Genomic DNA, 13,242 nt, shown 5'->3' on the forward strand with positions numbered 1-13,242 from the left:
TGTTTAAGGCTTTTCGCCACTGTCTTATCCGCGAGGCAGGTAAAAATGGGGCATTGGGAATTCAATGTATCATGAGAATAAAGTAAGTGTAGCAGAGATTAGGATGTTGTGTTGGATGAGTGGTAAGACTAGACATAATAGGATTAAGAATGACACCATTAGAGAGAGAGAGTGGGGGTAGCACCTATAGTAGAAAAGTTGGTAGAAAATAGGTTTAGATGGTTTGGGCATGTAGAGAGAAGATCTGTAGATGCCGTGGTAAGAAGAGTAGATCAAATGGAGGAGAGTCAAGTTAAAAGAGGTAGAGGAAGACCTAAGAAAACTATTAGAGAAACCATTAGAAAGGATTTAGAGGTCAGTGAGTTGGATCCAAATTTGGTGTGTGATAGAACACTATGACATCATTTGATCCATGTAGCCAACCCCACTTAGTGGGATAAAACTTCGTTGTTGTTGTTGTTGTTTTCTTTTCTTGAGGTGAGTCAAAGATACAAAAAAAAATATGCTACGAAATTCATGGAAGTGAAATTAGCTCAAGGGATTAACTATTATGGGACAATAATAGATTTTTAACATCCTTTGTCTTTGTGTGCGTGCAATGTACGTGTGTGTGACTGTTTGTGTGTGTGAGAGAGTAGACTTGGGAGGCATAAGTGGAATGTGATATCATATCCCATTGAAGCACGTTTTAGGCAAATAAAATATTAGGCATGGAAACAACACTAAAGAGTTTATAATATACTATATATATAAGCATGGGGCAGAGCCAACGCGGCTCAATTGTTCGGATGAGTTTGTTTATTTATTTATGTGTTTCTGACTTCAAATTTTTATATGAATTGTTAAACAAGCACTTAATTTGAAAAACAACCTCCCTTTTTGTGGCATTAGTTTGAAAAGTTATTTGAAAAACAAAGTCATAGATAGATAGATAGGATTGAAAACTAAAAGAAACTTTCGAATTCAACGTATAGTTCATTTCCAATTACTATAAATGGTGGCTGTTCTGTTGATGTCATGATCATAGTGCAGACAAGTGCTTGCCTTTGCTCTTGTGTAGTTTTCTGTTAAAATAATGAATTAATTAATGATAAATGGTGGAAGTGTATGACATGAACTGAAATTGGTAGCATATTCTTGTTTATTGTAGTAAACAGCATAATTAATCATTATCCTGTTTGGGAACAAAGTGGGCGTTAGGTAAAGATAATACTAATGCTATGCATAATGTGAATGAATCAATCATCTCATGCTCAACTTTTATTTTTAAAAGGCTATCTAAACATTTTATATCAATTTTTTTATTTTATTTTAAAGAATTTATAAATTTTGAATGGATTCATCACATATTTGATATTCATGAAAAAAAGTATCAATATTGGGTAAACTCTTGCACATACTTTTCAGGGTTAAAAGCAAGCACTTAAAGCTCAATTAATATTCTGTTATTGATGATGAAAAAAGAAAAATTAGGAAAGCAAATTTTGCATCCAACTGAAGAAGAAGAACAACAACAATGTATTTAACCAACACTGATTAGTTGTACAAGCTGGATAGTAATAATGGATACACAAAGCTTAAAACTATTCCAAAGAACAAAGTGTACTAATTAGTAAGATCACATTATAGTATTCTTTTATTGTTCTCTTAAAAAAGTATGGTTTTATTTATTTATTTATTTATTTTTTCAGTTAAAAAAAATACTATATGGACAAACACATGTTTATACTTTATACATGCATTGACTATATTGGAATATAGAAAGGTCACATTATTGCTACTCCTATGTCTATAGTCTATACATATATCATGTTCACATGCCAATGTTGCTGTGTTCTATAAAAAAAGAGTTAAGATTACATGTAATGTAAGGACGTATAATTTTGATCATGTCATAAATTCTCACGTCTATGATCATATAATTTTATGGCGAATATTGACTGAGAGAAATATTTTTTAAACATAATAATGGAATATTGAGATTGATGATGATTGAAGCATATCTTGGACCCTACGGCTCCTCCTGGATATACAAAATTATAGAAAAAAATGCATATAGCACGTTAATAAGGGAATACAGTTTTTCCTTCAAAAAAAAAAAAAAAAAAAAAAGGGAATACAGTTTTTGTGGTATGAAAAGAATTGCACACCCTGTCACAAAACCAAACAAAACAACAACTAATCAAATATTCATGCACAACACAACAACAAATCAAAGATTCTTACCCGAATGTCACAACTTTAACTTTGTAATACTATGCGTTATAACATTCACTTAATAGACTTTTTGTGGTGAATATGTATTAAATTTTGTATAGTTTAGCTTCTGGAGGGTGGTTATTTGAATCATGCATGATAACAGAGGTGAAATGTTGATTCAAATCAAGGGTAGCCTGATTTGAATCATTTTGCTGAAATTCGCTTTTTGATGTTTCTTATATGGTATGATTTGAATGTTATATTAAAAGTTTGACATGCTGATTCGAATCATGCTATTTTTTGGCTAAAAAAAAAAAAATTCCCAAACAAATTATTTATTTTAACAAAAAAATTCCATCAATTTTTTTTTTTTGTTGCAAAATGTTGGAAATTTGAGTTGGCCCTCAATATGACCCATCCATAGAACAACAAAAGTGAGGATGAGGTCTAATACAAATTCACTTAAAAGACCAAGAAATATGATGCTTTATATGAGGTCTGACCCATAGGAGATTTTTCAATTTAAGGCTTTTTCGACGGCTCTAATTTTGGTTGCCATTGTTATTTCTTCCATTTGTCTTTTTTTTTTTGGTGTCCGAGGTTCGAATCCCGGACCTTGCATATATTATATATTGTCTACCAACTGAGCTAAGCTCACGGGACATTTCTTCCATTTGTCTTGTTGAATTCATAAGACTTTTAAAACCAAATTAAAAAAACAAAACCTTCTAAAACCATTAACAAATGGCAAAGTGAAAAAAGGAAAGAAAAAGCAAGATGCAACAATCTTATGGGCACATCGCCTCACCCCAAATCTCTAGTCCTGATCGGCGCATAAACAATTACTTTTGTTCCAACATTACAAACATGTTGGAACAAAATTGATCGGACACTACATCACTTAATTAGCGCACACACTACAATATCATAGAGAATTGCGAAGGAATCCTCAATTGCTTTGTTATTCAATTATTTTTCATAATTGAGAAAATGTAGATCAGGAAAGTCCCACATGGACCAAGTTAGAAAAAATAAAACGGTTACATCATTAACTAACTCACAATAACATTCTAACACCTTCTTAATTCTGTTATAGTAAGTGCTACAACACCTAACTTGCTCCCTTAACTAACTCACAATAACATAATTAACTAACTCTCAACACCTCCTTAATTCTGTTAGTACGTATTGGAAAATATATTGCGCCCATTCAATCAGGAAACTCAGATTCTTTCAAACAAAAATTCTTGTTATTTTGTTTCCAATTCCAGTTATATTCATGATTACAAACATGATTAAGGGTTGAGAATGTTCTGTAGTTACAAAGCCTTTATGAAAGAGATGTGCATTCAATCGGGAAACAAACATTCTTATTTCCTTCAAATATATTGCCTTATAACAATCTTAACAAACCGTTCAACCAGGAAACTCAAATTTTAATGTAAACCAAAGATAAAAAATACAATTAATTCTATATTTATTTCTTTGCATACAATATATATGTTTACATATACATACCTCTCTAATTACAGATCCTGATGAAACTCAGTGAAAAAAAAAAGATCTTGATGAAGCTAGCTCATGATCTTTTTATATAAACTGAGCTAAACACTAGTTACTAAACTTTACAAAATTTACAAGACATCAAACGATGGAAAAAGTGTACAAAAGCGAAAAGTTTTCTGAATCAGAGCCTTCAAATGAATCGTACATCATATGAAATTTCTACATTTTTCCGCATATCAATCCGTAGACCGTAATCAAAGCCATTATAAGGGAATGATCCGTTCCAGCAGCCAAATCCAAAGTTAGAACATCATTACTCAGAACAACCCCGGATGAAGACTGTTTTTGCTTTGCCTCTGCAATGATTTCTCCATTTTTGTTTACTATCCTAAAAGCAAATGATTTTCCTGTACTGATTCTTTCTATGCACAAATTTTGGGACCCTACTTTAATCTGACAAGCTACTTTTCCTGTGATAATCTTAGTACATCTTTTAACTTGGAACCATGGTTGTTCCTCTTGGCTTCCAAAATTAGAATTGTTACAATATTTGTAGCCTTCCCAACATCCAAAAGCTAGTAATGTCTTTTTGATGGTGCAAAGAAGATTCCCTTGTAGATCCATTAGATTCACTTCTCTTCTACCTTTTTTGTCATAGTTATCAACTCGATAAACGATGTTACCGTTTGAATCATAGACAGTGCAACCATTGGAGTGAAGAACAAGTGATTTCATCCATACAGTATATGTTTCTCTTTTATTAGACCTGCTGATATGACACTGATCATTAGACACAGAGCATGCTGTGGATTCTTGTTGAGGATAAATTCTGGCCATTCTTTTTTACTATTGTGATTGTGATATTCAAGAGGATTGAGCTTATAATTAATTGTTGTATGTTTTGATTTTTGAAAGAAGAGGAGTGATTAGCAACTTATTTATATATGCCTAATGTTCCTATTATAGGCCCTACTAACTTGGCAGTTTCTTGGAAGCACCTTTTTGGAGATAATACTAATTCATTTGAATATGTATAGAACTCGTGGAAAAAGTAATTTGAATTAGTTAATTAGCAACTGAATTTAAAAAGAGCGACGAGGTTCAATCCCCCCGGAGTTTAATTTCAACCAATTTCTTATTGAAATTTTGGCAAGAAATTTTCTTAAAAAACAATTATAGGATTATAGGACTAATTAATTGAGATAAATTTAAGGAGTTTATTTATATCAACATGTATTTTTCACACACAGTTACTAGATAATCAATCTACAAGTGATTAAGAGACACTAATATCTACCACTTGTATCATACCACGTCGATAGTTTCTTTTGATATAATGACTGTAATATAATAATCTAATTTGAAGTTTAAAAACCTTAATGGATGTTACGGTCATGCTTTATGTGGATCGAGCACTATCCGTCTTCATATTCAATTTTATCTTAAAACAAATTACTACTCAATAGTAGAAGGCTGCTTTCATATACACAAATGAAAACATGAAATTATACTTCTATAACTTATTTAAATTAAAGAAGTTAGTTAATAGAATTTAACTCAGTTGGTATAAACATTTTATAATATAATATATATAGAACCCAATGTTTAAACTCTAAACACTTCACTTATTCACCTTTAAAATGTGAATTTTTAGCCATTACGACAAAAAAAAAAAAACTAGTTAATGGAAATATACTTTTCCTTTTACTCAACCGTAGTATATACTAATTTCTTTCTTAATTAGTTGAAAACTTTATAATATTGATTTTTTAAACTAATATCTTTAATATAAAAGAATAAATATAATAATTAAACTATATATTTTTTAAAAATATACTTTTTTAAATAATTTTTCATTTTAAAATTTTAGATATTGACATTTGTCATCACACAAAAAAAAAAGTTAAAAGAGTCGTTGGAAATCTAATGTGTCATTTTCTTGAGATGAGTCAAAGACAAAGAGTAAACTACCAAATTCTGGGAAGTGGAATTAGCTCAAGGGACAAAGTATTATGTGACAAAAATGGATTTTTAATTTCCATTGTCTTTGTGTGTGTACGTGTGTATGCATGAGAGAGAGAGAGAGAGAGAGAGAGAGAGACTTGGTTGGGAGGCATAAGTGGAAAGTTGAATGATATGATTCATATCCCATTAAAGCACGTTTTAGGCAATAGATTGGTCGTAGAAACGTCCCACAGATTATAAAAATATTAGATTAGCATTGCCAACGCGGCTCAATTGTTCGGATGACTTAGTTTATGTGTTTTTGACTTACCCCCAAAAGGGATAGTACTTAGTAGCACTAATGAAAACAACCTTCCTTTTTGTGGAATTAGCTTAAAAATAATTTGAAGAACCAAGTCATAGATAGATAGGACTGAAACCTAAAAACAACTTTACTAATTAATTAACTTAGTTTATTTCTATTTATATGGTCATGCTAATTTGTGCTTTTAGGGCACATGTTAAGAAGTTTAAAATATAATTAGGTAATAAATTTTATATTGAAAAAATAACATTTGAAACTTTTAAGAGAATGCACAATTTCTAAAAAAAAACTTTCATATTTAGCTTCTTAACTTATGCCCCAAAGATACAAGTTAACATTTCCCTTCTAATTAATATTACTTTAATATAATGGTGGTCGTTGATGTCATTGTAGTGCAGACAAGTGCTTACCGTTGGTAGTCATAGTCATATTCTATGTTTACTTATACTAATACACATCATTATCCTCTTTGGGAACAAAGTGGCCGTGTTAGGTAAAGAGAGGACTATGCATTATGTGAATAAATTATCTCTAAGTTCAATTTTTATTCTGAAAAAATTGTACGTCATTTTTTAAAAAGAATATATAAATTTTGATTGGATTCATCACACAAAAAGGAAGTATTAAAATTGGTAAACTCTTGCATTCAGAGTTAGAAGCATAGTAATGGATGCACACAGCTTACTTTCTGAATTCTGATGATGGAAACTAAAAAACAGTGCTTCAAAAGTCCTCTGCTCTGCTCTCTCTCACACTACAATGTTCCTGTAAGATCTGGTGATAATCTGTTTCTTTTGTCCAATATTCTTTGTTCTTAACTTCTCAGTGGTATTATTTTTCCAAGCTTTTTAGGGGTTACACTTACACTTCCTTCTCAGTCACATACATCTAAGTTACATAAGATTATAATGCGAGGATGATAATTGTGAACTTTGATACTTATCTCCAGAAAATATTAAATGAGTGGAATAATAATACAATCCTTGAGCTAACAAACTTGTATGAGTTGATGATCCTTTATACTGGGGAGTTTTGAATCATTGTTTTCTAATGTGCTTCCTTTATGAAGGGGAGTTCAAGAAAATATTTGAATCCTTGATTGTTACTTTTTTTTATTTTTGAATAATTACTTGATTGATACTTAGTTTTGTGTCTCATGCATTTGTATTTCTTTGTCATGTATATATGTTATGATTTTCACATTTATGTTTATATTTATATTTTACGAAACCAACACATTCACATAATAAAGATATTAACAGATATATTTTTTTATCTATGATGATAAAAAGTAAAAGCAACAATCATCCAAATCTCAATCTATCTATTTTCCATTCGTTCTTGATATAAATTGGCAGAGAAACTTTATGGAAGAGATAAAGTCATAAAACCCTTAAAATTCATCAGTAATTTCCATCAAGTTACCAAAATAAATAGAAACATACATATTTACCAAGTAGAAAATATCTCAAATCGATATTTTTACCCCTGAAATGAAAAGTGGGGAGGTGAGCGATGAAATTGGGGAAAATGGTGGTCTAAAAGGTCACGCGTGGTACTCACACGCCGGGAATTCTGTTGTGAGTGAGTGTCATGCAGAGAGATATATACAATAAAAGTTGAAATAACTTAAAAAGTTAACCTTAGTCGACACATGCAGAGAGATTATTTCCACGCGTGTAAAAATAACTTAAAAAGTTGACCTTAGTCGACACATGTTATTTTTTTCTTCAAATGTATGAGCTAAAAATTAAATCTCCACTAAAAATGGTTAAAATATATACTAAAACATATACGATTTGTACCACACTATGTTGATAACTTCTTGTAGTTTTTAGTTTATTATAATATTTTAGAGTTTAAAGCTTAATGAACGTTACTTACAGTCATGCTTTATATGGATTGAGCACCAATTTGTCTTCATATATCCTTTAAAAATTACTATCCATCAATAGTACGAGTCTGCTTTCATAAAAACAAAACACATGAACAGATGAAATTTAACCATCCTATTTCTATTGAAGCTCGAAAGAAAAATCTATTGAAGCTAGTACAATTTCCTTCAAAAAAATTGAAGCTTCTACAATTAATATTGCAACTATTTTCAGGTCACTTCATATATACCAATTCCTTTCATAAAAAATACTAACATATATCTTCAATAATAAAGAATAAAAGAATAACAATATAAAATTAGTTTTTCTTTATAAGAATAACATTTTTTAATTAATTTTTCATTTTAAAATTTTTAAAGTAATCATACATTAACATTTGTGTTAATAAAAATATGATGCACAATTTTAGAAGCAAAGTTTTGTTGGTGAAAACGACTTTTCGATTTCCTTTTTGTGGCATTCGCTTTCTTTAGCTGAAAAGTACTAATTTGAAGAACAAAGCCACAGATAGATAGATAGATAGATAGGATTGAAAACTAAAACAACTTTTGAATTAATTTATCGCACTTCATTTCCAATTACTATAATGGTGGCTCTTGTTGTCATTGCAGTGCAGACAAGTGCTTGCCTTTGCTCTTGTGTTGTTATCTATTAAAATAAATGAATTAATTAATTAATCTCGGTGGTGGAAGTGGATGTCATGAACATAAAATGTAGAATATTCTTTTTAGTTCTATTTTATTGTATACACAGCATAATTAGTCATTATCCTTTTTCGGAACAAGGTGGGTGTTAGGTAAACATAATATGCATTATGTGAATAAAATATATCATGCTCAAATTCTTGTTCTTGTTTTAAACAAGTTATAAATTTTAATTTGTTTTGTTTTACTCGTAAACTCTACAACACTCATACACACTGCGGACTATTTACGCTAGACTAAAATTGCAGTGAATAAATTTTATGAAAAACTAGAAAGTATCCAAATTGGGTAAACTCTTGCATTGATTGTTAAATGCACGAAAAGCTCATTAATGATGATGAGATTGAGAAAGAAGGGGGATGTTCCATTAAGCAACATTGAGAAGAGGTACCTAGGGATAGTAATGGATGCATAATGGTGGACCATCATTATATTCCAACACAGCTCTTGAAGGCTTACATTCCTCTTTGATCAGTGACAAACATCTAATTACTTATTTTGATATATAAGATTATACGGTGAGGATGATAATGATGGACTTCGATACAAAAATGGCAACCAACGATCAAATAGTAATTATTACATTTGTTTGACTCTTTAAGGGGTGACTTCTTAATATATCTTGTACTTAGGAGGTTTCACCGCCTTTGTTAATATATACTATTTTTGTTTCTTCAAAAAAAAAAAGATCAAATAGTCCCAACAACAATTTTCAATCTAGAACAACACAAATGTAAAAAACATAACAAATAGGAATTCTTGTAACTAATCAAATATAAAAAAAATTGGGCTCCAAATAATTTAAGATTTATATATTTTTCACATACTTGGTTGATATGATTGTTTATTTGTTCTTTTGGCATTCATTAATCAATTTCAGTTCAATGTCTGCAGATCGAACCTTTTTTAAAAGAATGAAGGAGTTGAGATTTGAACTGGCATACATTAAAACTTATGAGGTACACAATCCGCTACGTCAAACTTGAAATCTTGTTAAACGTATCATGCGTTGACTATGTACTACTATAAACATCAACTGGCATATTACAACTCAAAATTTGGGTCTCTAAAAATATGAGGCTCGACACCGTAGAACTGGTTGCACATCCTTTGAGTCGGGACTGTCTAGAACAAATATAGCAACTTTGTGTATAACAAATTCACAATAAAACCAAATAACGTATATATTGTTAAGCGTAACTTAAAATAGTATCATGTTTTATCTAATGGCAAAATATTATCATATATCAAGAGAAGGGAGATAAAAATGTAAAAGAGGGTTTTCAGCACAACCTCACGCGTATGGTGCATGTTGTCCAATGTGAGACGCGTTCCCTGGCTATCGGGATTTGTGGGCATCATGTGCGAGACGCATGACATCGAGATTTGAAACTCAATTAAAGTCGTTTCTTATTCTTTAATGAGAAATCACATGAAATTAAAGGAGAAAACTTTTATGAAACTTAGATGCTAACGATCGAGGATCTTTGGGTGGAATTGAAAGGGTTAGAAATATGTGAATCTTGGGAAATTAGAAGAGGAGACTCTTGAAAAATGACGGGTGCTTTTGAAAAAGATTTATTGGTAACACTTGAGTGTAAGAGATATGTCAGCAACTTGATAGTGAATCTTGATAGACCAAGAATGGGATCTTTAGAAAATCAAATGCAAAGTGCTAGTTCCTTTTAGTATAGATTTTAGAGTTGAGAAACAATTTGTCTACTAAAAGAATCAATAGTAGTTAGTAAAAAAAAAAAATCAATAGTACTAATATGTCAAAAGAAAATCACAATTTCCCTAAAAAAAAAATAAAAAAAAATCACAATTAATAGTCACTTAAAGACATGCTCCCCACCGAAAATGAAAGAAACACACTATATGGATAAACACGTGTTATGCTTTTTATATATGCATTGACGACTATATTGGCATCTAAAAAGGTCACATTATTGTAATGCTCTGTCTATATTATTATCACGTTCACATGCAATGCTGTTGTCCTCCAGCTGCTGCAAAAATAAAACAAATGTCAAAATGAAACAATCTTAAGTACATAAAAATGGAATATAGGGGATTGATTAAAGCATGTGTGGGAAACTTGGACCCCACAGGTATGTCTTCCTGTTCCTGTATGAACGAACAACATTGATTTGAAGCATAGCAAGCCAATATGGTAAATGCAGCTTTTGTGGTTTGAAAAGGATTATACACCTTGTCTAGTGGTTAGGGTCTTAAATCTAAATATCACTGTTTTTATCCCACGTATCATATACTTTTGTCTAATTGTCTAACATTGCAATGTGAATACAGCCGAAAACTAGGGTGCCGATCAAAGTCTATTTAATTAAAAAAATGTAATTAATTTTGTTTGAGAAAGAAATATTATAAGTTATTTTACAAAATTATTCTTAATTGACGGTATGAGAAAGATAAATTAAAAAATTGAAATAATAAATAGTTAAAGATAATAAGAAAAATAACATTAATGTTTCATTGATATTGTAAAACGATATATAATTTAAAACAATTTTTTATCTTCCAAAACGACATATAATTTAGAATGTGAGACATAGATTCCGTGTGTTATTGTTGTAATTCAAGTGTGAATAATAGACCAATGGAAATTGAAAGAACAAATAAATGATACTATTAAAGACACAAAATGGATGCATATGTATCCTATATTTAAGTGATTTGGGTTAAGATGTTGTGTCAACTCTTACTTCAAGCAATTGATTTAGGGCAAATTCTATGGTAAATCCAATATTTTGAGTGTACCGGTACACCAAATATTAAATTAATAATTAAATTGATTATTTTTTGAAGAAAAAATAATTATTTTCTATCATTAACAATTATAATAATTAAATCTTATTTACCAAAAGCGTCGATGAAATAAAATTTATTTTTTTTTGAATTTTTATTGCTCATAATGAAGAATATTGATTATTTTTTATGAGAAAATGTTAAAAATTTAATATAATTCATATAAACAATGAAATGGTGTTTTTTTTCTCATGAGATGGTGTTTTCTAAAATATAAATAATAACAAATAACAACTTATTTCATAAAATGATCATTAATTTGTAAATTTATGAAGCGGAGTATCGGTATACCTCAATTTGCGAGGTGTACTGCTCCCTTGATTTAGAGCTCCACGTTGTTTTCTCTTTCAAAGTACTTCTTCTAGCTGGTTGCCTATTTCCAACAAATGGCATTAAAATCGATGGTTATGTTGAGTCGAGTGTTTGTCGACAATGATCTAATGTTAAAGTTTGCACTACGCATTTGTTGGTAACCCGTAACCGTATAAACTTGACAAGTTTTTTACTTGAGGGTGAGCATACCAGCTTGGAACATGTGGGATTGTGAAAAGTTTTCAAGCCCATTGATTGTCTATAGTCCATTTTTTGCGATCAATATCCATTTTTTGCGAATTTTGAACTGAATTAAAAAAAAATGCAATTCTCTATCATTAACTCATACCAATTAAGGTTTCATACCTCGAATCAGTGTTTAAATTTTGACTACAAAGAGAAGTTTGATTTAGTGCCGCAAGTACCCGAATAAGATTACCTCCAATAAAAAGAAACTATAATAAACAAAATTAAGAAAATTACATGCCAAAGATACGTTAAGAAAAAAAGTCATACCAAAGATCAAATATACAATAAATTCTAGTAACTTACAATATATGTGCACATATACATGTCTCTAGTTATAGATCTTGATGAAGTTCATGATCTTTTTACACAAACTGAGCCAAATACTAATCACAAAACTTTAGATAAGTTACAAAGACATTGTGTCAGAAAAAAAAAAAAAAAAAAAAATTACAAGAGCAAAAAGTTTCCCAAATGAGGGCTCTCAAATGAATTGAATTGTGCCTAATATCTGTCATATGTGAATTGAATATCTACATTAAGCCGCATATCAAACCATAGACCGTGATCAGAGCGATTATAAGGGAATGATCCACGCCAGCCGCCAAATCCAAAGTTAGAACATCATTACTCAGAACAACCCCTGATGAAGACTGTTTTTGCTTTGCCTCTGCAATGATTTCTCCATTTTTGTTTACTATCCTAAAAGCAAATGATTTTCCTATGCTGATTCTTTCTATGCACATATTTTGGGATCCCACTTTAATCTGGCAAGCTATTTTCCCTGATATAACCTTATGACATCTTTTAACTTTGAACCATGGTTGCTCCTCTTGCCTTCTTAAACTTGAATTGTTGCAATATTTGTGGCCTTCCCAGCATCCAAAAGCTAGTAATCTCTGCAAAATTTGATTAAAAATTAATTAATTAACTAATTAATGAATGGTTTATATATCATATTACTATTAGCTAGCAGAGTTGTATGATGTAGTACCTTTTTTATTGTACAGAGAACATTTCCTTTTAGATTCATGAGAGTAACTTCCCTTCCACCCTTTCTGTCATAGTTTTCAACTCGATAAACGATGCTACCATTTGAATCATAAACAGTGCAACCATTAGAGTGTAGAACAAGTGATTTCATCCACACAGTATATGTTTCTCTTTTATTACAACTACGGTTGAGACAACGATTATGGGATTCAGAGGATGTTGTGGATTCTTGATGAGGATAAACTCTTGTCATTCTTTGTGATAATTGTGAGTAATGTGATATTCAATATGT

General features: G+C 30.5%; 2 protein-coding genes across 2 annotated transcripts; both read right to left on the reverse strand.

Annotated features, from left to right (window-relative positions):
* Positions 1–3,688: 3,688 nt before the first annotated feature.
* LOC25502045 (protein LURP-one-related 4) lies at positions 3,689–4,611 on the reverse strand. The gene has a single exon (XM_013591570.3). It carries the CDS (start codon positions 4,540–4,542, stop codon positions 3,925–3,927), a length of 618 nt encoding a protein of 205 aa, XP_013447024.1. The 5' UTR covers positions 4,543–4,611; the 3' UTR covers positions 3,689–3,924.
* Positions 4,612–12,208: 7,597 nt separating this feature from the next.
* On the reverse strand, positions 12,209–13,211 carry LOC25502046 (protein LURP-one-related 4). The gene is made up of 2 exons (XM_013591571.3): positions 12,952–13,211; positions 12,209–12,856 (listed from the first exon to the last, which is right to left on the reverse strand). The coding sequence occupies exons 1-2, from the start codon at positions 13,201–13,203 to the stop codon at positions 12,491–12,493; spliced, it is 618 nt and encodes a 205-aa protein (XP_013447025.1). The 5' UTR covers positions 13,204–13,211; the 3' UTR covers positions 12,209–12,490.
* Positions 13,212–13,242: the final 31 nt, after the last annotated feature.

This window comes from Medicago truncatula, chromosome 8 (assembly GCF_003473485.1).
Source record: "Medicago truncatula cultivar Jemalong A17 chromosome 8, MtrunA17r5.0-ANR, whole genome shotgun sequence".
NCBI lineage: Eukaryota > Viridiplantae > Streptophyta > Magnoliopsida > Fabales > Fabaceae > Medicago > Medicago truncatula.

What these genes read in the sequence shown, in the direction of transcription:
- LOC25502045 (XM_013591570.3), bottom strand. Translation starts at nt 4,542, where the DNA reads ATGGCCAGAATTTATCCTCAACAAGAATCCACAGCATGCTCTGTGTCT.
- LOC25502046 (XM_013591571.3), bottom strand. Translation starts at nt 13,203, where the DNA reads ATGACAAGAGTTTATCCTCATCAAGAATCCACAACATCCTCTGAATCC. An exon ending in TTCTCTGTACAATAAAAAAG is followed by an intron (nt 12,857 to 12,951) that starts GTACTACATCAT and finishes CAAATTTTGCAG; the next exon opens with AGATTACTAGCTTTTGGATG.